Source organism: Choloepus didactylus, chromosome 20, assembly GCF_015220235.1.
Source record: "Choloepus didactylus isolate mChoDid1 chromosome 20, mChoDid1.pri, whole genome shotgun sequence".
NCBI lineage: Eukaryota > Metazoa > Chordata > Mammalia > Pilosa > Megalonychidae > Choloepus > Choloepus didactylus.
The window spans coordinates 16813929-16837576 of NC_051326.1; the positions used below are offsets into that span (position 1 = coordinate 16813929).

The window sequence follows — 23648 nt, forward strand, 5'->3', positions numbered from 1 at the left end:
CTGGGGTGGGGACAGGGTGGGAAGAGGACCCGGGAGTCTCGGCTTCCCGCGCCGCCGGCCCGCGACCGAGGCCCCGCCACCTCCTTCCACACTTGCTTTGGGGCGGGCAGCTGGCGTCCGCGCGGCCCGCCGCCTCCCGCTTCCCTTCCTCCTCCTCGTCCTCCTCTCTCCCTCCCCCTGCCTCCTCCCCGGGCGCGCTCCTCCCTGCAAGGTGGAGTCTGGGGTTGACGTGAGTGAATCCACATGGTACGGGGGCTGGATAATAAAGAGTGTGGAGTTGAACTCGTGCCACTGTAGTGAGTCATCTCGGGCAGAGCGCAGGGGCTCCGAGCGAGCGGCGCTTGGCGGGGAGAGAGAGGGAGAGGCGCCGGCGGGCAGAGGCAGGGCCCGCGAGCCGACGGGCGAGGCGCGGGCGCCGGGAAGCAGTGCGGGTGTCTCCGAGAGTGGGCGCCGGAGCCCGGGCCGCGTCCCTCGCCTCCCGCCGGCTGGACCTGAAGTTCACGGGCGAGCGTTCCCGCCGGCGCGCCAGGGGCCCCGGCGCGCGGGCTGCTTTGCTCCTGCTAGCCAAGTGTCCAGCGGCCCCGTAAGGCAGGAGTCGGGTCTAGCCACAGGAAGTTTACGCTCGGGCCCCTTTTCTAAAAGGAGGAAATAGCAGAAGTTTCTCCACCAAAGGACAGCCTTTCTTCTCTCTCTCTCTTTTATTTTATTTTTAGTTTTAGTTTTTGATCTCTCTGCAATCAGGGGCCCCCAGACCCGGCAGGCAAGGCTCGCGGGTCTTCCATCCTTTTTTAATTTCCAGTTTTCAGTTTGTACGTCGGTCCCGGCGGGGGCGGGAGGGCGCGCGCGGGGGAGGGACCGAGAGGCGCGCAGACTTTTTAGGAGGAACCGGGTGGAGAGCTGGTCCCGTGGCGCTTCCAGAGCGGCAGAGAAGTTCGGCGACAGGCGCTCGGGGGGTCCTGCCTCGCTGCAGTCGCCGCCTCGCCCTCCGAGCCCGCGCCCGCGCCCGCGCCCGGTGCCTGGAGGGAGAAGCGCGAGCGCTCAGGCCAGACCCCGGGGCGCGGCCGGCGAGCGAGGGAGCGCGCAGCAGCCGGTGCGCGGCCGCGACGAGGGCGGGGGAAGGCAAACACCCTGTTTCCTCTCGGGCTCCCACCGCGGATCATGTTCCAGGATTATCCCGGGAACTTTGACACCTCGTCCCGGGGCAGCAGCGGCTCTCCTGCGCACGCCGAGTCGTACTCCAGCGGCGGCGGCCAGCAGGTAGGTGCCAGCCTCTCGTGCACCTGGCGGCGCGGGCCCTCCTCTCGCCGCCACTGCCTCTTTTCCTTTCTTTTCCTTTTCTTGTCTTTGCGAGGAGATACTTTCGGCCCGCCATTCTAGTTCGGGATTCTCACCCTGCCCTGTTCTCCCACTTTTTTTAAGTTGCAGCAGGGAGAGGGCGTGAAGAACCGACAGATCTTTCCCTCCCCATTTTATCCATCATATCCAGGCTAGCTTCTGTTCTGGAATTGAGGGTCCCCTTCCCAGGAGCGTGTTACCGCCTCTCCCAGAGAACATCCACAACCCCCATCCCCGCCCCCCACCTCCCCTCTCTCCCCGTGGTGGACAGACGAGAAAATCGGGACATCTTTGCCTCTCCAGCTACCGGGGGGCCCGTTCCTATGGGAGAGCCCTCTCCCTCCCTTCCCCCTTCTCCAGCAGCCTTGTTTCTGGACATGGTGGGGCTCTTTCAAGTAGTCCAGAGTGAGGGCGAGAGTGGCAGCTCTGGGAATCAGGTGCGAAGGTCAGGCAGGAGGAGGCCAGCCTTGATTGGCTGGGGTGGCTGCCTGTGTGCCCCGCACCCATCTCCTGTAGGGATCCCTGGCAGGAGCCCGTCCTGCCCCCAGAAGGGGCGCCTTGAGGATCTGGGGGTTCCCTGGGCGAGGAGGCCCCGCAGATAGAAGTGGAGAAAAGAGACCTCACTTAGGCTTCTGGGTAGTTCTGGAAGCAGAAAAACAACTTGTTTCTAAAGCAGCCAGACTGGTTTGCTCTGGAGGGATTGTGTGTGTTCTCTGCGTGTCTATAAATACCAGTGAGTGCCACTGGGGTGGTGGTGCTGGGGTGTCTGTCGGGTGGGGTTGGCAGCCAATCTACAAGCCCCAAGACAACCTGGAGCCCACCTTGGGCGGGATCTGTGAAGTCTTGGGCAAGTTGGGTAAAGCAAGACTTGCTGGAGTAAGGCTGTGATCTTGACCTCTAGAAGCCAGCCAGCCAGGAGGGGCTGGGGTGGGCTCCCAGGGAGGGGTGGACCCCAGGGCGGGGGTTGGGGGTGGGGTGGTGGGATAAAATGGAAACATGGCTCTTGCTCCAACCTGAAGCAGGATACCTCCCTTATCCTGCGAGTCCCCAAAATGGCTCTTCCTTGTCTTCCCCACCTCCTCTGCTGCCCCCATAAGCACCCACTGTAGAGAGCTTAGTTTGGAATCTGCACATTGAGAATGCAGCTGGGACATCCTTAATAAGGAACTGAGGTGATGAATTTAAAATCTTATCCGAAAAGTGATTCATCGTGTCTGCTTTCCAGCCATATTGGTGGTTTTTACTGAATTCAAACATCACTAGGCAGTGGCTTGGAGTCATTGTACCCATTTCCTCAGACCCCCCCCCCCAAATGCCCCTCTCCTCTTCCCCAGATCAGAAAGGGATCTTTTAATTTCGTCTCTGCTGCTTTAGCTGCCCTTTCTGTGGCAGTGTTATTTAAATGTTCCATTCCCGCCACCTGGCTTCAGAGCCTGGAGCCTGCGTGGGAAGTCAGTCCGGACATCAGTGCCCCGACTGAGTAATCTGTGTCACTGGGGCTTTGAGCCCAGGATGCGAGCGGAGGCAATTCCCTGTTTTGGAAGAAAATCAGACAGGAAACCAGTGCTAGGAAGAAGGAAGAGAGCTCACTCCGGCGCAGTGTAATGGGGCCTCATTACCGAAGCAAAAAGCAGCTGTTGGCCAACTCCTAGCATGCTGTAACACATGAGGATTTTGCAATTAGTAATAACCAGTGCACAGAGTTCTCGTCTGCATGCCTGCCCGTTCCACCCAGCAGTGTGCGGGAGGCTCCTTCCAAAACAGAGGGATATGCCACTTTCAGCAAGTTTGTCTGCCCGCCTGATCCTGAGTGGATGGGGGGGGGGGGCGGCGATGGCAGGGTTTTTTCCATCACCTCTCCAGCTTGGAGCAAAGTTGACTTGAGACACTTCAGTTGTTTCACAAGTCTGTGCTGTGACTCCACCCAGTCTCAGGCTCAAGGTAACTTTATTACGTACCAGATAAAACCTGTAATCACTTTATATCCCTCTGCTTCCTTGATGGGGAGACTTTCATGGCGGTTGGTGGCTGGGCCTTCCTCCTTTATGGCTTTTTCTCAGCAGACCCAACAATGTAAGAGCCTGGTTTTTCCTTGGGGAAGGGAACATTCTCTTTTCCAGGGGTCCAATATTTCTGGTCAGTTTTTGGCTGTTTACTCAACCCAGAGCTTTCCTTTCCTCTCCTCTCTAGCTTCATAAGGTTCGATCGTCCGTGAGTTCCAATGACATCTGGAGGAGCTAGATAACTCATCTTAAAAGTGTCTGTTCTTGAATATGGCTGGAACTTGAAGCATGAAAAATATTTCCTGTTCCAGTTATAGTTTTAATCTCAAAGGTTGATCGTTGGTGATTTTGTTTTGTCCGTGATGGGTGCAAACATCTCCCCCTCCTGGATTTTTGTTTTGTTTTGTTTTGTTTTTCTCTTGTTGTTTTCTGTCTCCTAACTTTCCTAGGAAAACATCTCCTAGATATGTGCCCTGCCTGCCTGCTTGGCCATTACGGTCTCGGGCCCTGAGTGTTACGCAATCTAGCCGGTTACACAAACACAGGTCATTTCACAACTTGTTTTCATCAGCTGGGCCCATTTTTATAAAAAAGCAAAACAGAAATAAGACCCAGAACTTTTCCAAGGCCTGCCATTTGTCTGTTTCTCAGATAACTTGTGAAAATAAATCAAAGAGGATATTTCCTTTTTGGAATCAAGGAATACCAGACTAACTCTCTTCTTTTCTCCAGCAACCACACCCTCCCAAGACACACGCACACACAAACACACAAAATTCCCCAGAGTGAACTTTTGCCAACTGTACCAGGCTGGGACATTCCTCACATCAAAGAACTTTTACCAGAAATGACTGTGATTCCCAAGTCAGCCCCAATCCTACCTCTCTAGTGCCCCCTAGGGGACATTAATGGAAGAACCACCTTGGGAATGTATTTTTCCAGCCTCAGAGTGTTGTTAACTTGGTTTGTTTTTGGAATTCTTAGGAGTTTTTCTTTTTGATTAGGGACAAATAAATGCCATATATTTGACCATGATTAACTAGTAATAACGACTTTACTTCTAAATATAGTTTCCTTTTTAAAATTTTCTTTTGCTCTAAATAAAGCCTGATTGAGAAAGGGTGCTTTTATCTTTTCCTGTTTTGATGCCTGTTTGTTCATAGGGTGCCTGCACAGTGTCTTCAAATTCCTAAGCCTTTCACTCTCGATGTGTTTGTATTAGCACCCTGGGGTTTGCTTTCTGAGGGGAAGGGGTTCGGAATTGGTGGCGAAGTGGGACATGTATATTAAGGGTCTGGTGTTTTTCCTTTTTTCTTTCTTTTCTTTGGCCTTTTTTTTTTTTTTTTCCCTTGGCCTTGATCTTAACAGATGTTGTAGATTAGGATCAAACAAAATGTTATCCCAGGAATCTGTCTGTTGCACTGCTTCTCAATGGTGGAAGTCAGCATTGCGTTTTCTTCAGCGTGAATGGCTGAAATAGCAGTCATGTATGGTCTGAGTGGCGGTTGAATTTTCCTATCCAAAACCCTGAATGTGAATGCATTTCTATTGCTTTACTTCTTCCTGCCGTGGTATGCAAGATGAGTGAGAAGTTAGGAGGTTTGCTTTTTATTTTCCCTCTTAATCCCAACACACCAGATTTGTAAGTCCAGATGACTGTTGAATTGGTTCCTTGAGGAGACTAAATGATTACTTGATGGGTGTGGCTGTTGCCAAGACTCCGGAAGGTCTTGCCATGCCCCTCTTTGGGAATTGTCTTCAGGTAATTCTTTTGAAAACCCTCCCTGCTAGCAAACCTTTGTGCTTTGACTGCAAATTTGATTTTTCTTGGAAATTACCAAAAGCTCTTTGGAACCAAGTCTGCCAGACGAGGTCTGGGTGATCAGTCTGGGTCCAAAGCAAAATGCAACCCCAAGCCCTGCTGGTGCTCATCACAGGCGTCAGGCTGGGAGAGCGTACCCCAAGACTAGGCACAGCGAAGCAGCCTCCACTGAGGATGACCTCTTTGCCTTCTCTGCCTTAGATTTTTTTTTTCCCTCTGTTAAACAGAAATAAAGATACTGATTTGGAGAATTCAGGAAGCTAACTTTCTGGTCTATTTGTAGAAAGAAAGAAAAAAACCAAAAGAGCCCCATTACTTTGTGGACACGTCTCATCCATGTGGTATCTTCTGGCGGCCACATTTCAAAATGACGGCAGCTGCGCTGGTTGAGGCAAATGCATCTGTTACTGTTCCAAACCCCACTTGGCAAACTCCATCCTCCAGCAACTTGCTTGCCGGGAGTGGGAAGATGCCAGATTCCTCTCGGCCCGGCACTCCAGCCCTGTCTTGTGACACTGGGGCTTCTTTCCCCACGCTTACCCATCTGGGATTCTGCGGGAAGATGAGCTGACATGCCTTTCCTATCAGTTGCAGAGCGGCCCCCGGTGTGGTGGGGTGCAGAAGGGGTTCACAGATTGGTGGAGAGAATTCTCCAGGGCTTCAGGGTGAGGCTTCTGGTCAGAAGGGCCCTGGGGAGTCTCCTTCCTTTGGAGGCCCTGGGAGGAGGGAAACAGGCAACTTGGAGGATGAACCATTTCAGCCACTTTTAGTCTTTCCCCTGCTTTGCCCTGGCAATTAGGTGAGGGAAGATAGAGTGGTTCTTCCAGGCGAGCCTGGGAGAGAGAAGAGGCTGACGGAGGCAGGCCGTCCGAGGTGGTGTTCGTATCCTGTAAAGTTTAGGACAGTCAAGAGTTAGCAGTAGCCATTTTCATTGTGACAAACGTGGCATTTGCTCGGATAGGTGGGACCACGTGACTGCCTGGTGGGAAAGGGACTGTGTGGTGTCCGCTGCAGAATCTGTGAGGAGCGGTTGCGTTCCACAGAGACGGCTTTGGAGAGTGTCCAGAATTCAGGAAAAATCTTGAGCGTTGGGAGCACACTGGACCTCAACAGGGATATTATGGGAAGCGAGAGGCGGCCCTGACCCTTTCCTCTCTCCATGAGCCAATCTCCTGGGATGTCAGGATTGGCCTGGCCTGTTTGGGAAATCACAAAAGGGGGTCTTAAAGAAAAAGAACCCAGTCCCTTCCCAGACGCGCACAATCATCCCCGCCCACCTGGGGACACAGGTCACAGAGCCCACAGGGGCTCCTGCCTTGACTGATGGCCCAGTCAGGAATCATTCTGACTGGGAGGGTGCCGGCCCTGACTCCCAGCTTGGGGGCCCCAAACCCGAGGCCAGATCCTTCTGCAAAAGGCCGCAGGTGTGACCCTCATTTCTGAATCCTGGGCCCTGCTGTCCAGTCCAGAGAGGTCGTTTTCCCAAATCAGCAGCTGCTGCGCTGCAGAGGCCTCTCGACCCGATGACGCTGGGGCGGCCCGGGCAGCCCTGTGGCCTGAGCCATCTTTCTTACAGGCGGTGGGGAAGCACATGCGTATTTCCTGAGCAGCCCCGTGGCCACGTGGTGCCAGTGGTAAAGGAGGTTCTGGTGCCAAAGACCAGCAGCCGGGCCTGCAACCGGGGTTCAGACTTCAGCCTCGGGGCCTGGAGATTCAAACTGAGGAGCCAGAGTGATCCCTGGCTTCTGTTCTGATTTATATATGTATTTTTTTCGTTTCTTATTTGTTGTCTCTATTCTCTTCCCTCTGACTTGAGCATAGCAGATGCGAATGAACTTCCAGGACAGGAGGTCAGCAAATTATGGCCTGAATCTTTTGGTAAATAAGGTTTATGGGGACCCCGCAGGCCTGTGTGTTTACCCACTGTCTCTGGCTGCTTTCATAGTACAGTGGCCGAGTTGAGTAGTTGTGACAGGGACTGGGAAGTCTGAAATGTTTACCACCTGGCTCTTTACAGGGAACGTCTGCTCCAGGAGGTTGATGGGGGCCACTGTGTTCTCTTTCACACATTCTTACCCACCCAGGGGTTGACACAGGGCCATCGGGCATTTGGAGGCCGCACAGCCATCGGCTTATTCAATCCTGTCCCTAAGGGAGGAGCCTCCGGGGGGGACGGACAGCACCTGGGAGCCAAGTCAGGACCTGCCCACGCTCAGCACACCTGGAGCCCAGCAGAGCTCCAAGTGCCCTACTGCTCACAGCTGGGAGACCCTGTCTTGCTTTCCGTTTATAGTGAACTCATTCACAGAAAACCATAATCTAATCCCTAGCGTGACATTTGGCTGATTCTGGGGTTCTCTTGGTATCTGAGAATGCCAGGCTGACTTCTGGGGTCCCAAACTGCTAACCTCACCACTTCTCTCCCACCCCCGTGCCACTTTGTGAATAATACATTCAGAGCCGAGGCAGGGCACATCTGCCAGATCTAATTTAAACTTCTGCGTGTCTCCCAAAGAGCCTCTTGGAGACAAAATCATTCTTCACCCATTCTTCTCCCCGGTGCCCCCCGGGAGGGGGTGTTTTTTCCTCGTGGTTGGGAGCCAGCGTGTTGGCCAGGTGGCGATACCCCCATCTGAAGCGGGGTGTACATGCGTTTCCGAGGTGGTTATTACCGACTGCCCTGTTTTTACTGCTGTTTGTTTTGTCTGGACCAAGCTGACTGCTGCAGGGAACCTGGCTGGTGTGCACTGGGAACGCCTTCTGTAGACCTGCTGTCCACCGGGCAGGCGGCTGGAGGCCCCAAGAGGGCCCGAGAGGCACCCACTTCCTCCTAAGTGATCTCTGCTCCCGGCCTTTTGCCCAGGCCTCAGACAGTAGTGATTTTGTGTGTTGGAATGGGGCCTGCATTTCTTGGGTGCTTTCCTGAAAGGAAAGCTAAGAGATCCCCCATGGGAGTGAGGGTTCACATCAAGCCATCCTTCTGGACGCCTTGTGTGCGCTTCGAACCCGGGCCGGCCCACTAAGAAAGAACCTGACTTGGGAAGAGAGAGAGAATAAAAATGTTGGGTGCTTCCCTGGAGTGGGAAGCTGGCGGTTCTCCCAGGAGCCACCCCACACAGACACATAGAACAATGATGAGATGATGATGGTGATGAGGATGATGTTGCCATCTTCCTTTTGTTTGGAGTGGTATTTCGCAACCCTGGCTGCATGCTAGGATTCTCCTTGAGAGCTTTTAAATAGCACTTTTATCAGAAACCCATCCCAAGCCAGTGATTTCAGAACTGTAATGGTTGGGCTTGGCCTTGATGTTTTCTAAAAGCTCCTTGGAATGTTCTAATGTGCAAGGGTCCGTGGTGCTTTACAGACTGTGATCACGTCTTAAGTAGCTACTTATTTAATCCTCATGCAGTGCAGTGACTTTGGGAATCCATCCTGGATGATTCGTCGAGGGCATGGCACTCAAACCCAGGCTTCCTGACTCCCGGTGCCGTGCTGGGCTCCGCCCTCCTCCCCACCACCCCCAGGACGTGGTGCTTCTGCACACGCCCATCCGTGCCCACGTGTGCGCATGTGCTCTGCCCTCTCCCAGCCACACCTGGCCGTCCATTCCTTCTCCTTGAGCCTTCCTTGTCCACACGCGGCTACTTCCTTCTAGTCAGCTTCCGGTAATGCTGAGTTGCCTTTGCTTTCGGATGTCCAGCCCGGCATCCGTTGCTCCGGCAGCTCTCCTCACTGACTCCCAGAATCCTTCAACTGGGTGGCATTCCTCAGGAAACCCCGGAATCTGTTGTGCTGGGTAACTTTCCTCACAGAATCCCAGAGTCTGTTGTCCTGCATAGCTCTCTCACTGTTTGCCCTTGACCTGGGGCCAGGGGTGGTCTGGGAGTGGAAGGAGCTGCAGTCCACAGCTCAGCCCCAGCGAGGTGCTCTAAGCTTCATGTTGCGCCCACAGCAGGAACCCTGATGTCACCAGGGGCACCTGCCAATCCTGGTTGGTCCGACGGGGTTGGGGTGGGGAGTAGTGGGAGATGCTATCGCCAAGCCCCAGGGCTGCCCACGCAAATGCCAGTGGGATTTCCTTTGGGGCCAAACGCTTTGCTGAGAGGGAAGGTTCAGCAGGGACCCATGGCAGAGCTGGCAGATGGTCTCGATGAGAAGCAAGCAATGCAAAGAAGTGTGCGCAGCACCGTGCGGGGAAGCTCTGGCTTCACCGTCGGGCTAAACTGGACGTGAATCCTGACCCCAGCTCGGATGAGTTACCTTATCTTTCTAAGCCTAAATTTCTGCCTCTGAAGTGGAGATAACGGTAGATCTTACGTCAGAAAGAGAATCAGTGATCTAATCTATGTGAAACACGAACATGGTGCTGGCCCCTTACTCAGTGCTCAGTAAGTGTTAGCTGTTATTATTGCTGTCATTTCACCCACCAGGTTAAGGAAGGAAGTTTGTGGAGAATCCTGTTGTAGAAATAGGAATCGTCTAGGGCTGGGGGTTCACCTGACTTCCCTTCGGTGCGGCCTCTCCCTGAAAAGCTGAAAGCCTGGGGGATCCTCCCCTTCTCCAGTAGCCGCCCTGAAGGAAGGTCAAGCCCAGGGCCAAGGAGGCCAGCCCATTTTAGTTTTTGCACTCTGTCATCATCTTATATTTTAAATAGAATGCTTCCTGCAGCCTGTCCCAGACAGATCTGCCACGTGCTCTGGGCACAAATTAAGAGACGGGGAGAAAGCTCTGCACTAGCAACACCGAAGTTTCCCCCGACGTATCTGTGAACACAGATCTGTAAATTCACAGGGAGCTGGACGGTGCGTCTGCCCCAAGCCAAATGCAGGGGACATGGGGCAGGGAAGAGAGATAAAGCCAGCCAGAGGCAGCCTGGCCGCAAACGCCACCACTTCTCAGTCTCAGGGGCTGGAGGACACCTTTTCAGGGAGCTGGGCTCACGCTGATGGGGTCCTGGACCCATCTTGAGCCTCTTTGGAAAGTAAGCTCCCTGGTGATTTTTGTTATTCCGGAGCTGCTGGTGTGAGTCTCCTCAAGCTGTCCTGAGCTGGAACCCTGGGGAGTGATTGGGGCATGATTGACAGGTGGCTCAGGGGCTCTGGGGGCCCAGGTGGGAGGCCTGCCCTCCTGCAGATGTGGGCACCGCCAGCCTGCGGGCTGCCGAGAGGGCCAGCCAGGTGTGAGCAGCAGGGAGCCACATCTCTCTTCCAAGTCATTTGGGAGGTGACAGCGTCCTCCTTGAGCCATCTGGGGAGGGAGTTAGTTAGTTCCCAGGGCCCCGGTCAGGGAGCAGGTCTGACGGGAGGGGTCCCGGGAATGTTTGGCACGTCCCCCTCCCCCTGAGTCTTGGATGCGCAGGGCCGGCCCGGGGCTTGTGCAGGAGAGCCCACCCGTGTCCTGCCCTTGCCCTCCGGGCGCTGAGCCCGCTTTCCCCTGCTGCTCACCTCGTGGATCTGCTTGTCCTTGTCCTGCTCTGCGTTTACCGGCTCCCTCGTGTCTTCTCCTCATTTCAGAAGTTCCGGGTCGACATGCCTGGCTCGGGCAGCGCCTTCATCCCCACCATCAACGCCATCACCACCAGCCAGGACCTGCAGTGGATGGTGCAGCCCACGGTCATCACCTCCATGTCCAGCCCCTACCCCCGTTCGCACCCCTACAGCCCCCTGCCAGGCCTGGCCTCCATCCCCGGGCACATGGCGCTCCCGAGGCCTGGCGTGATCAAGACCGTCGGCACCACCGTGGGCCGCAGGAGGAGGGACGAGCAGGTACAGCTCCACCTTTGGGGCTCAGGAGCACACGGGGCTGTTCTGCAGCCTGGCGGGGGGGCGGGGGGCAGGGTTAATGTTCTGGGGGTGCTGGCGAGGGGCCGACCAGGAGCACCCGAGGATGACGCTGGGCTTTGTCATCTCGCCTGGGCCCCTTCGAGTCTCTGGGTCTCGGTTTTGCCGACTGTAAAATGGGATGAGATCCACTGAGGGAAAAGGCATGTGGTCAGTGGTCAGTGCGGGCAGATGGGAAGGACTGTCGTGACGTCCCTGCAGCAGTGACTCGGGACAGGTGTAGGAGCCATGGCTGTGAGCTCTTTTGGATTCACCTTAGTTGCCTCCCCCAAATCCGACCCCAGGCTGGGTCCCCAGCAGACCCAAAGGGCCAGACCCCAAGCCAGCCCTGCCCACCTTCCTCTCCATCCTCCTCCACGCCCCAGCCTGCAGTTGAGGCAGGAGCCCGTTTCAAGGGCCTGGAATGCACGTTCCCCGAATGCAGTGACTTTGGGGCCTTGGGGGTCTGCTCAGATGCTGTTAGCCGATGGGAGCTGCAGGTGGGAGGTCAGAGATCAGCCTTTTTCCCCCAAAGGGCTCAGCTTTGAGAGGGAAACCAGGAAAGGACAGGGCCTCTGCCCTCGAAGTTGTCCCCATCAGCCATGAGCCAGGGCAGTGGTGAGCCATTGCTGTGGGAATCACACACAAGTCCAGAAAGAAGGGAAGGCAGCCTTGAAAGATGACACAACCCCATCCAGTCACACCTTCCTGGGGTCACTCTGCGAGAGTGGGACAGCCCGGACTAGAACTGGCTCCCTGGCTTCCCTTGCTGTGCTCTGTCTACACCGCACGCACCATGAGACAGGGAAGGGAAGATTCTTGAGCAGTGGGATCCCTTTTTTGCAAATGAAATGTTAAGAAGGGGACCTGCTCCAGGCACAGCATTGGCATCTGTCCCTGTTTCCACCTCCACTCTGGGCTCTCTGGGGCCCACAATTTTCCAATACAGGAACCCGGTGGATCACCGCAGATCCGGTGCTAGTTCCCAGGATACTTAGAGGTACACAGATCATTGCTCCAAGGAACCGGAGGCTCTCGCAGGGGCCTGGCTCCTCTGAGAACCATGCTGGGCCTGTGGGTTCTCTTCTGCTCATGCCAGGGCCATGGAGCAGGTGACCTGGGAGGTCGCCTGGGGCCTCCGCTGCTGGGGCCATGGCCAGCACCCCTCACCATTGCTCCCCTAACTGCAGCTGGAAGTGTTGCCGCAGCCGTGACCCTAAAGCCGTGTATAACTCTGCTTCCTCGGGGAGTCCTCGGTGCAAAGCTTTAGTCTTGATGAGTGGGCATCTCCCTGGATGGAGCTGACCCCTGAGTGGGAGCCAGGCTTTGAAGGGACTTTTTGGGCCAGCAGGGCAACAAAATAGGATATCTTCTGGGCCTAAGACACCACATTTAGAAGTTTAGATCTGGAAGGGACTTTGGAGACCATTATTTCTGGTTTTCCCTCCCCAACCAGTTCACAGACGAGGAGACTGAGGTCCAGAAAGGAGACGGCCTGCCCAGGGGCACACAGCAAGCCAGTAGCAGAGCCTTTGACCCTCAGGCCTGTGGTTTTCCCACTGCACCACTGACGTGTGCCCTACGACAGGCCATCTGGAGAATTTCCTTCCTTTTTATCCCACATCAATTGGGAGTTCAGACAATCCTCGGCAGCTCTGCGGGAGCCTGTCCAATGGCGGCCTAAGCCCTTGGCTCTCTGGGTCCCTAGCCCTAGGTCCCTCCTCTGAAGCCAGCTCCCACAGTGCTGGACGTGCCCCGTCAGGGAGGGCCTCCCCGCAGGAGCCAGCCTGGTGCCTCAGCTGTCCTGCCCGGGACGCTCCCTCTGAGGCCCGTGGCGGCGAGGGGAGGGCGTGTGCGGCTTGTGGGCGGGCCCGTGGCAGTGCTGACACACTCAGGCCGTAACCGTGTTGATCTCACCACCCCTGAACACTTCCTATGTCGACAGCTCCCACAAGTTGCCCCACACCTCGCCGGGTGGGGGCGGGGAGAGGAGCAGCCTCAGGGCCAACCTGGAGGCCAAAGGCAGCCCAGGGGGAGGGAGGCCGGAGTGGACCAGAACCCCTCCCTCTCTCCCCCCCCATCAGTGAGAAATCAAGGTGGGGGTGGGGGTCCTTGCTGGGCCTCAAGGGGAGCCCTGGCAGCCCTTTCAGTGGTGAGCCCTGAACCCTGGACGGCAGCAGGGCCTCTCGGTCACTCCACCGGGTTGAGGCCAGTTTGGGAGCAGCGAGTCCTCAGGGCTCTGACAAATGGCCACAGACCCTGAGCCGGGCAGCCGGCCCCAAACGGAGCAGGAGGCAGGAGCCCGTGAAGGGTGGGCCGCAATGTGATTGGGATGCTTTCAGGACTCAGGAAAAGCATCAGAGAGGAAGTCTCTGCATTGCGCCTTCTGTCTTTCTAGCACCTTCTAGCGTAGAGGAGGCTTTCACACAGTGTCCCGTCCGGTCAGCCCAGAAGCTTTCTCTGAAAGGCAGGCACATTTTCCAAATCCCGTTTTCCAAATGGGAAATTGGAGGCTCAGGGAGGCTGAGTGACTCGAACAAGGCCACGCAGCGGTGATCACTGTGTTTCGCTCCTGGTCTGTTGGATCTCTCTCCGCTCTACTCTGAGAATGTGGAGCCTTTGTTCTTCCCCGCAGGATTTCAGAGCCCGGGGCTGTGGGGGCGGCTGGCAGAGGGAAGGGGAGCCGGGACCCAAATGCGGGGCTCCGAGATCGGGGTTCTGAGAAAGCATGTCATTTAGTGAGCTGAAGGCTGGCAGGGGCCTACTGGCTGGGTGGGCTTGTGGTGTCCCACCTGGCACCTCCACCTGGAGGCCTCGGTGGGGTTGAGTGACTCGGCCCGGTGGGACCTGGGGGAGTGAGGGAGGTGGGGGAGCATGGGAGGCCCATGCTGGGCTGCAGGAGATGGGGAGACAGCTGCAGAAGGGGCTGAAGCCCTGTGAGGCAGGGACCTGTGGTTCCCAGAGGTGCCTCGGGCCACGCATCCTAACTGTTGGAGGATTTGAAAGTCAAAATCCTGCCACCCTAGCACTCACTGGGCACTCTCATGCCAGTGTTTGGAGAATTAGGGGCAGGGGCCCTGGTTCCCTGGGGACACAGGGTCGCCTCAGTGAAGACGGACATGGGCTTGTCCTCTCTGCTGCAAGTGGCCTGCTTTGCTCTCCAGGACCTTGCGGTGGCAGAACTCCAGGCTGTGGGGAGTCCCCGGGCCTCTGACCTGGACCCCGCCGGGACAGTGGCTCCCTTCCCCGTGGGGGGCTGGCTGTCGGGGCAGTACCCCTCAGTGGGGCAGCTCTCTCTCTACAGAGTGGCTTCGTCTCTTTTCCCATGTGTTCCTTGAGGACAGGACCCCATCTGACCTCCCTTGGTGGCTTCTGAGCCCCTGTACAACACGCAGCACAGGGCAGGTGCAGTGTCTGTAACCGGATGCGATGGTCTTTCCTTTGGGATTGCTCCTGCTTTGACCCATAGCCATCTCCTGTGTCATCTCCGCCTGAGAGGGGCCTTGGGCTCTGTGTAAACAGGACATCCTCCCTGCTGGAGGGCAGACTTTGCCCTCCGGTGTGAGTTGGGGTGCGCCTGGCAGGTGTCTTACCACCCTCCTTGGAAGGAGCTAGAGTGTGAGCTCTTTGCAGGTTGGGGGTGGTGGTCTTTGCTTGATTCACTGATAAATCCGAAGCCCCTAGAATTGTGCCTGGCACACAGCAGGTGTGCACGGGTTGAATGAATGACTGTGTACGGTGGGCAGCAGGATTTACAGGCCTGACCCCACCCCACCCCACCCCGCCTCGCACGGCCTGTCCAGCCTGGTGCTGTGTGTCCTCTGGGTGGAACCCTGAGCAGCTGCCCCTCCAGGGCTGGCCCAGGCAGGTGGGGGTGGAGCGGCTCCCTTGGCCCACCCCTGGCAGCAGAACCCCCTCCCTCGGACACCTCTCAGCTGTGTGGGGCTCGGGGTGCAGCTACTTAACCAAATGAGGATAATGAGGCTTGCAGAGCAGGCAGAGTGCCTGGGAGGAGCAGCTGGCCAGGGTTTGAGGAGGCAGCTTAGGTGGGTGGGGCCAGGCCTGGCCGCACGGGGGGCTGGGGGGTTCTCTCCTGGGGAAGCATTTCCAGCTTTTTCTCTCTGGCACTGGCCCTGAGTCAGGGCCGACAGGACGAATGTGGCCATCGGGCCTGGGCCAGTGAGCCCCTGGCCTGCTGCTGCTCTGTCCTCCCTTTAAATGTGGGGCATCGCCCTCCGGGGCACTGTCAGCCGGGAGTGCCCAGACGGGCAGCTGACCAGCCGCGAGCCCCGGCTGTGCTCCTCTCGCCCTCCTGCCTTCCCGCCCCCTCGCCGAAGGCCTTCTTGCCCTACTTAAAATACAGTGTTTTTTAAAAAACTGCGTGTGGACCATTCACCCCAACCTAATTATCATCTTTAACCTTGGCCTCTAGCTGTCCCCCGAAGAGGAGGAGAAGCGTCGAATCCGGAGGGAGAGGAACAAGCTGGCTGCCGCCAAGTGCCGGAACCGGCGCCGGGAGCTGACGGAGAAGCTGCAGGCGGTGAGGAGCTCGTGTGGGGTGGGAGCACCGGCGGGTGGGCTGGAGCGCGAGCCTGGGGCTTCTGCCCTCCCACCCCCCTTCTTGCTCACTTGTGGGTACAGATGAGTCGGTGGAGATGGAACCTTTGGGTGCACAGGCCAGCGTTGGGCGCTTTGAGGAAAGAGAGGGGGTCACCTCTGGCCCCGCTTGCGCCCCGGGAGGGACCTGGACCACCTGTGTGGCCCAGCACCCTCTGTCCCTCTGTGCCCGAGCGGTCCCTGCCCTCAGATCCGAGGGTGTCTGCACCCCTCGTCCCCAGGAGCCAGGGCTGCGCCACCAGCGGCCCCCCAGCTTCCACCAGCTTCCCCTGGCTGGTGCCCTCTGGTTTGGGCAGACACACCTTCCGTCTCAGCTCCTTAGTCCCTGCAGGGCTCTTGCTGTACCTGGGTCCTGGTGGAGATAGGTCCACGGGCCACTCGAGTTGTATTTTCTTGGGGTTTTCTTACGTCCTTCCTGGCCAGGAGGGTTCCCCAGCTCTGCCCTGAGCCTGGAGCTGTGACCTTGGCACCCCCACTTTGCTCTGAGTCACTCTCACGCTGCCTGATTGCCCAGCCCCGGGGCCCACGCCCCTCCCTGCCCGCTGCGGAGGCCCACCTGGCCCGCGGCACGTAGCAGAGGCCAGAGCCTGGCCCCGCAGGAAGGGCCGTGGGCCACCGGGGGAGCCGAGAGCCAGGACTGCGTGTCCCGGGTGGGGTGATCTCACGGCGAGGAGAGGGGTCCCCGTAAGGAGCAGCCGGGAGTTACTCCCCTGCCCCCTCATTTTTATTTCCTTCTCCCAGGTGCCATCCCTCTGCTTAAGCTCCCCTTTGTCCATCCCGGACCCCTGGCCCCTGGGTATTGGACAGACAACATGTGAATTCTGGGATGCTCGTAGTAATGTCCCGTAGATGCTTTAGAGCTACACAGGGTGAGGGGCGCCCTTCGCCCCCAGGTGAAGCTGAGCCCACGGGGGCCCCTCAGGAGAGCCTTCCCCGTCGCCCACCTTTCTCTGCCCTCTGTGTCTGCTCCGGGGGCTCCGTGCCACCCGCCCAGGGCAGCCCTGCCCTCGAGGCACCCCCCGCCCCCGCTTTCCTCCCCCCCCAGGAGCCTCCCCCGCCCCCGCCCCCCAGGCCCCGCAGCCACATCCTCCACAGGAAACCTCCGTAAGCTCATGACGTTCGTCAGGCCCTTGAGACAGATGGAAACTTTTTTTTCACTCCGGAATACGCTGTCCTCTGCTCGGTGAAGCTCCTGCCTGCGTCTCCTCCTTCCTGGACAGGGATCCGGGTTGGGGCCCCGTGGGGTGGCTGGGGATGCACAGCTCTTCCTCCCTCCCTCCTGTGCCTGTAACGGGCTTCCCCTGGCTCCGAGTAACAGAAGGCGCTGTGCTCCTGTCAGGGTGACCTGGGCTGTGGGGCTGCTCATTGCCAGGCAAGGGGGCTGAACTGGCTGCACCATCACGATTTCTAGAAATTGGAGTAAAAGAGGGAAGTGGGGCTGTGATCCTCCAGCAGGTATCAATGGAGGCTGATTACCTGCCAGGCTGGGGACACAGATGTGCACGACAAGGTCTCCTCTCTCCGGGAGCTTAAGTTTAGAGTTTGTGTGTCCGTGGGAGGGCTGGCATGGGGACAATGAGGAGGAGAGAGGGGAGGAGCCACTGCTGTGCTCCTTTCTCCTTCCAGATCTCACTATCCCTCGCCCCTCAGGGCACCCAGGGCCAGTCCTGGGACCGGGCGAGAGAGAGTGGCAGAGCAGGACTCACACATTGGGCTACCCTCCTGCTTGCTCTGTGACCTTGAGCAATTGGCTGTACCTCTCTGAACCTCAGCTTCCCCACCTGCGAAATGGGGATGAGGATAACACCTGCTTTAAAAAAACTGCTGGATACTTACCTGGCAGGGGAGAAGCCACCATCACGAAGGTGGATTTCCCCAGGCAGGCCCTTATCCATTGCACTCTGTATGTGCTGACCGCTGCGATTTTCCCAAATGTGGGAAATCTGACTGCATAATTTGTGGTAGTGGCGGACTGCATTCTTGCTTTCCCCGGTAAAAATAATGATGATAATAATAATAAAATGAAAAAAAAAACTCTTGGAACTGGATGAGGTGATGCCTGTGAGGTGTTTCCCACGGGGCCAGGCACAAGGTCAGGGGTCAGTTGTGTTATTCCAGCCCCCCTGGAGGCACCCTGAGCCTGGGAAATTCGGAGGAGCCTGGAGTCTCCAGGTGGCTCAGGACCCATTCCCAGGTGTGTGCCCTGTTGCCTGAGAGCATGGCTCGTCTTCCTGCTCTCCCCGGGGTTCAGCTGCCCTGCTAGGCCCCCAGTGTGCCCCTGACCCTCCTCTCCCCCTACCCCAGGAGACGGAGGAGCTGGAGGAAGAGAAGTCGGGCCTGCAGAAGGAGATTGCCGAGCTGCAGAAGGAGAAAGAGAAGCTGGAGTTCATGCTAGTGGCCCACGGGCCTGTGTGCAAGGTCAGCCCTGAGGAGCGCCGGTCGCCCCCGGCCCCCGGGCTGCAGCCCCTGTGCGGTGGGGGCAGCGGCGTCGGCGCCGTGGTGGTCAAGCAGGAGCCCCTGGAGGAAGACGGCCCTGCAGCCTCGTCGGCGGGTCTGGACAAGGCCCAGCGCTCGGTCATCAAGCCCATCAGCATCGCGGGGGGCTTCTACGGGGAGGAGCCCCTGCACACCCCCATCGTGGTGACCTCCACACCTGCCATCACCCCGGGCACCTCCAGCCTCGTCTTCACCTACCCCAGCGTCCTGGAGCAGGAGTCTCCCGCCTCGCCCTCCGAGTCCTGCTCCAAGGCCCACCGCAGGAGCAGCAGCAGCGGGGACCAGTCCTCGGACTCCTTGAACTCCCCCACCCTGCTGGCCCTGTAACCCGCCATGGGGGGCTGCTCATCGCCACCTCCTTCCCGGGGACCAGCACCTTCACGCATCTTCCGGGGTCCTGAGGGCCAGAGGGGGACGCTGCCAGAGAGTTTCCTGGCTCTGGGGAGATCCAGGTGGGATTTGACGCTGAGGCCTGGAGGACCTTGGGGCTGTCTCTTGGGAGCCCGAGGCCTCCTCTGACATTCACCTTGCAAGTGGATCCTGTTTCTTGAAAAGCCCTGGAGACCCTGATTTGGTGGACCTGACGGCCCTCTGGTTCTGAAGAGCCTGGTGCTGGTCCGGACCGTTCCTGCCTCTTTGCTACCATCCTGCTCTGGAGTGACGGTGTCCTTCCCCGCCCCCACCAAGCATGCTCGGCACCTTTGGGTTTCACCCACCCCTGCCCCCACCAGCATCTGTTTCGCTCCCTCTTGGTTTTTATCACATTTGCCATGACATTTCATCAGGGTGGTCTGGATATTAAAGCCTTCATTTCTGGAGATGGGGCAGCAGGTGACTCTTCTGCTCGGGGGGGACAGTCAATGTGCAATACAGACTTGCCCTCACCCTTCCACTTCCCAGCCCTCCACCGTCTCCAGAACCATCGACAGGGCTCCCCAAGCCCGCAGGGAGGAGCTGCTGTCCCGGGGAGGCGCGGAGGACACTTCCTTCCCCCTTGGAGACAGCCACTGGAGGAGCAGCTTGGCCAGAGGACAGGGTGTGAGTGAGACAGCCGGGGCGCAGGGTGGATTTGCTGAACGCCTAATTACCAGGCCAGGAATAGTGCCAGCAAAGCCGCACAGCTGTCCTCGCCAGCTTCCCTTCGCCCGCTGTCTTGGGCAGGGCGTCTCCTGTAATTATGGCCTCGCCGTTCTGCCCCTGGACCCTTCTCTCAGACCGGGGCAGCGTCCCGCCCTGGGACCCACACCTCGCTCCACCCAGGCCCTGCCCTCCCCCCACTCTGGCTCTCAGGGTGACGCCACCCACGGAGAGTTAATGAGCGTGGGCACGGACCCTCCCCAGATGGCTGCCAGGGGCCCCTCCCGGCGCCTCAGAGGAGCATTTGCTGTGGATGGAGAGGCCGGGGAGGGAGGGGCAGTTTTGGGGGTGGTATTTGCCGCTGACACTGTCCTGGGTGAGATGCAGGGCCGTTTCTACTCTCTGTGATGATCTGCTACCTGGGGGATCTAGTGCTGTCTGTGTTTCGCCTCCTCCGCCCCTCTCTTCTCTTCTGTGCACAGCTGGCACGGGGCCCTTGCTGGGCCTCGTGTCCAAGGCCTGGCTGTCGGCTGCTTCCCCCAGCGGGGGTTACGGGAAGGGGTCCCCCTGGCCTATGGTACCGGCCCAGCTCGGGACGGGCCTGGCTCCCACCCCTCGGGGCCTTTGCCTCCCAGGCACAGCTCCTGCTGTCTCCCTGTCCAGCGGGACCCTGGGAAGTGGCCTCTGGGCAGAGTTGGCCTCTGCCGTTCACTGCTGAGGGAGGCTCCGCCGTGGGTGATTCAGCTCTAGAGATGGTTGTCTGATCCTAGAAACCTGTGTCTGTGTTAGTTCAGTCAGCCCAGTGAGGGATAGATTTCAAAATGAGACGCGAGCGAGCAGGGAGCCATTCCCTCGCTCCAGCCCCTACGATGGGGAGCAGCCGGGACCTGCAAGTCCCCGTCCCAGGATGGCCGCACGGAGGGCAGGCCAGGTGGAGAGGGGGTTAAAAAAGGTTTTTGTTCAAAATGTTCTAGTCTTTATTCCCCACATTCCTTGGCTGTGAGGCTGCCCTTCTGGTTCCCAGAGGCTCTGAGAAGGGATTTCTCCATGACATTGGGTTTCTGGCTTCAGATTTATCAAATATATATATATAAACATATATATTTCCTATATATATGTTTCATATATATATTTAACACGCATATATATTTAATATATATATATTTCTTAAATGGAACTTTCTGGTCTTTCGTTGCTAGAAGTCTCTCCCTCCTCACTGGTCACTGTGTGCAGCTCTGTTCCCAGGTAGGTCAGTCTGGGACTTGGGGTCAGGCTGGACATTCCTGAGCGAGTTTGGCTGCAGTTCAGGTTTCAAGCAGCGTTGGCTCTGGGACCAGCAGCAGGGCGGGCCCCAGCCAACCCGTGGGCTTTTGCGAGGCCTCTGAGCCGCGATCCCATTCAGGACGCCCTGGTGCTGCCCTGGGAGCCGTGTCTCAAAGCCCGAGGTGATGAGGGGAAGACGGAATTCACACTGAGTCATGAGCATATCCTCCGTTTACTACCTGCTGGCGAGCTCTCCCGCTCCCCCCACATACACACACACACACATGCATGCACACATGCACACACACCGGCACGCACCCTTGCTCCAGAATCACCCGACACCGGGCCTGCCGCTGTTTCCTTCTCCTTGGCTCCCCTCAGGGAGCAGCTGGAGCGGGGGTGTCTCTGCTGGGGTTGGGAGCTGCTGCGCTTCCCCCACACTTCTGGCAGTAAGGCGGCCAGGGTGGGCTCCGGGTGGGCCGCGGGCAGCTCTGGGGCAGCACGGGGCAGGCAGGCTCTCCCTGGCCGGCTGGTGTGGCACGCCTGGCCCACTGGCTGGCCTCTCTGGGAGCGGTCCTCTCCCCGGCCCGGTGGCTGGGGACAGCTGCTGACCCAGGAAAGGAAGGCAAGCCTGGGTGAAGCTGAGGAAATTGCTGGAGCCGACTCCAAGCGGGGAATTCATTGGGGAGGTTTTCAGAAAGAGTCGAGAGTTGTTCTGTCTGTGCGGAAGGCCAGACGTGTCCCATCGCATCCTGTCACGCCAGCCTCGAAGCCCAGAGCCACCAGAGGCTGCTGCTCCTCTTTCTCGGGCTTTGGCACCAGTGTGAGAGTGGGTTGAACTCTCTGGAGCTTTGAGATTTCCTCTCCTTTCCTCGATGGACCACTGCTCCTTGCAATCTCACTGTTTAACTTTTAGGTTGATTTCCTTCCCCGATCAGGTGCCTGCGTTGTCCCTTTAGGAAGGAAAAGGCACCCGCTGGATGCCAGGCAGCATTAGGCACTTTTGTGAACCCTCCCGGGGATGAGGCTGAGGGATCTGGCACCCCCTTATCAAGGCCCCCCACGTAAAGGATAAATGCAAGCACTTGCAGGTGAGAAGGCCGTTCTCATTCTCTCTGATCCGAGGCAGGACTGCCTTCAGTCTGAGATTCCCCTGCAGATCCCCCCACCTCCAAACACCCCCTCTTTTCCCTCCACCCCTCCATGTGCTCCTCAGATGGTTGGAGGGGTCGTGAGTCCTTGTAGAATTTGTGGACCAATAGGATACAGGTGTGTATAACTTTCCTTTTTAAACTTAAGGAAGGGGGTCTTGCTACTTTCTGCTTGTTCAGTCTTCTTGGCATTCATCTTAAAAGCCAGCATCTCACTATTTATTGACAGGTTGGTGTGTGTGAGTGTGTGAGTGTGTGTGTGTGTGTGTGCACTTCCAGGTGTGCGCATGTCCTCTGATAGCTTTTTTAAAGGAAACCCAGTCATCCAGCTACTAATTTGACACCTTCTCATGCTTCTAGCGTTTGGGCCAAATATCAACTGAGGGTTTAATTTTCCAATACCGACAACATGCTCAGGATGGGCCGGTCAAAATTTTGAGGGGGGCATGGGAAGCAGGGGGGAGAAAAATCTACCTTTATTTTATTATTTATTTTAAATGTTTACAGCTTCTTTGTGTTGTACCAAGCCTGGATAGAAACAGATAGCATTAAATAATCACTTCCTCTCTCCCCCTCTGCCTTATTTCTTTATTTTTTTTTTTAATCTCGGCTAATGATGCTTTTTGTTTGTTTGTTTGTTTGTTTCTAAAATGATTGGTGACTTGTGCTGTATAAACTGTATAAAAATGTTCTGTTTTTAAAGATGGTTTGTCATTCCTCTGGGGACAGGGGTCACCAAGAAGTCTGTATTGTAAGAGGACACAGCAAAAAGATCCTGTCCTGTTCCCCCCAAATTATTTTCTCTGTATGATTAAAGGTTTATTCCATTTATTTTGGTTTGTGGTTACTTGATATTGAGGAAGAAAATATTTGATTTTGTATAGAGACTAGGTATCTGGGTGTCTGTTCTGTGGTGGGAGATGTGTATATAGTATTTTGGTATATAGTGGGAAATCACAAGCTTTGTGCATCTGTAGTTGAGAAATGTCAACGACGTGGACCGAACTCTGCTCTAAGACCCTGGAGGCAAACCTGTTGCACGAGGTTCACATAGCTGGGTGGGGAAGTTAATGACCTTGCTGATCACCTTTGTTGTTTTTTAATTGTAGTGGTGGAATGGTCCCATCCGAGAGGCTTCTAAATAGTCTCTCAGGGCAGGACTGTGAGCCCAAAATCTTTGTATAGTTTTGAAAATTGAGGAGTAGCTTTGCTCTGAAGCTGCTCTGACGGTGTTTGTTGTTGTTTCGTTTTGTTATTTTACTGTAATTCAAGCCTACAGTATTTGCACTAAAGAAAGCTTGTTAGAAAAAGCTTGCTGCTATGGAAGAAAGAACATATTAACCCCTCTCCCTGCTGGTTTTTGTTTTGTTTTGTTGTTTTTGTTTTTGTTTCGCTTTTCCACTTTCAATTGAGTAGCATTTTGTAGAATAAAATGAATTAAGATTGAAGAGCCTCTCTGGTTGGTTTGTTCCCTCTTTTTCTCACCTCTCCTGCCCCTTTTCTTTTCCCTCTATCACCCTCTACCAGCTGCTTAAAGATGGTGTCTTTGGCAGGGGCAGAGCAGGGAATGGTTCTCCTGAAATCTTTTTCTGCAAAACCGTGCGGTGGGCTGCCAAGAGGGGCATTAGATTTTCCCCCTTTCAGGCCTCCTGCCTCTTCCCCTCACCCCCACCCCATCGCACATCTCAGGGCCTAATTCTCAGCCACTGCCAACTCCTGCCAAGGTGCATCCCTTCCTGGGGGTGTTTTGTTTGAACAGGTTGACTCGGGAAACCCAGCAGTCTTCAAAGAACTAATGGAAGGTATCGCTAAGGAAGGTGTGGTGGTCAAATGAGATCACATGTGGGAAAGGGCTCTGAAAACAACTGGGGCTTGCAAATAAGCAGAATGATCACATCTCTATAGATCTCCCTTTTGAGTAGACACAGGTTGAGGTCAGGAAAGCGCATAAGTGTCAGCCCAGGCCCCGCATCAGTCGCCTGATAACATCTGTTCCGTGCTTTGTCCTCGCGGTGTAGATGGCAGGGAGCAAACCTTGCATGAGTTAATGCCCCTGGTGGCT

At 56.6% G+C, this 23648-nt stretch overlaps 1 protein-coding gene and 1 non-coding gene across 3 annotated transcripts; both read left to right on the plus strand.

The window, feature by feature from the left end:
- The first annotated feature begins 252 nt into the window (after nucleotides 1–252).
- Nucleotides 253–23034, plus strand: FOSL2 (FOS like 2, AP-1 transcription factor subunit). 2 transcript variants are annotated; one of them, XM_037812677.1, is made up of 4 exons: nucleotides 253–1257; nucleotides 10677–10928; nucleotides 15415–15522; nucleotides 17904–23034. In XM_037812677.1, exons 1-4 carry the CDS (start codon nucleotides 1159–1161, stop codon nucleotides 18420–18422), a joined length of 978 nt encoding a protein of 325 aa, XP_037668605.1. In that variant the 5' UTR covers nucleotides 253–1158; the 3' UTR covers nucleotides 18423–23034. The 2 variants fall into 2 exon arrangements, with proteins under 2 accessions (XP_037668605.1, XP_037668606.1); XM_037812678.1 differs by lacking the exon at nucleotides 253–1257 and adding an exon at nucleotides 2293–3276.
- LOC119517015 lies at nucleotides 17428–17592 on the plus strand. The gene has a single exon (XR_005213443.1). It is a non-coding gene; the product is annotated as a U1 spliceosomal RNA (small nuclear RNA).
- Nucleotides 23035–23648: the final 614 nt, after the last annotated feature.

What these genes read in the sequence shown, in the direction of transcription:
- FOSL2 (XM_037812677.1), top strand. Translation starts at nt 1,159, where the DNA reads ATGTTCCAGGATTATCCCGGGAACTTTGACACCTCGTCCCGGGGCAGC. An exon ending in CCAGCGGCGGCGGCCAGCAG is followed by an intron (nt 1,258 to 10,676) that starts GTAGGTGCCAGC and finishes TCCTCATTTCAG; the next exon opens with AAGTTCCGGGTCGACATGCC. An exon ending in TGACGGAGAAGCTGCAGGCG is followed by an intron (nt 15,523 to 17,903) that starts GTGAGGAGCTCG and finishes CCCCTACCCCAG; the next exon opens with GAGACGGAGGAGCTGGAGGA.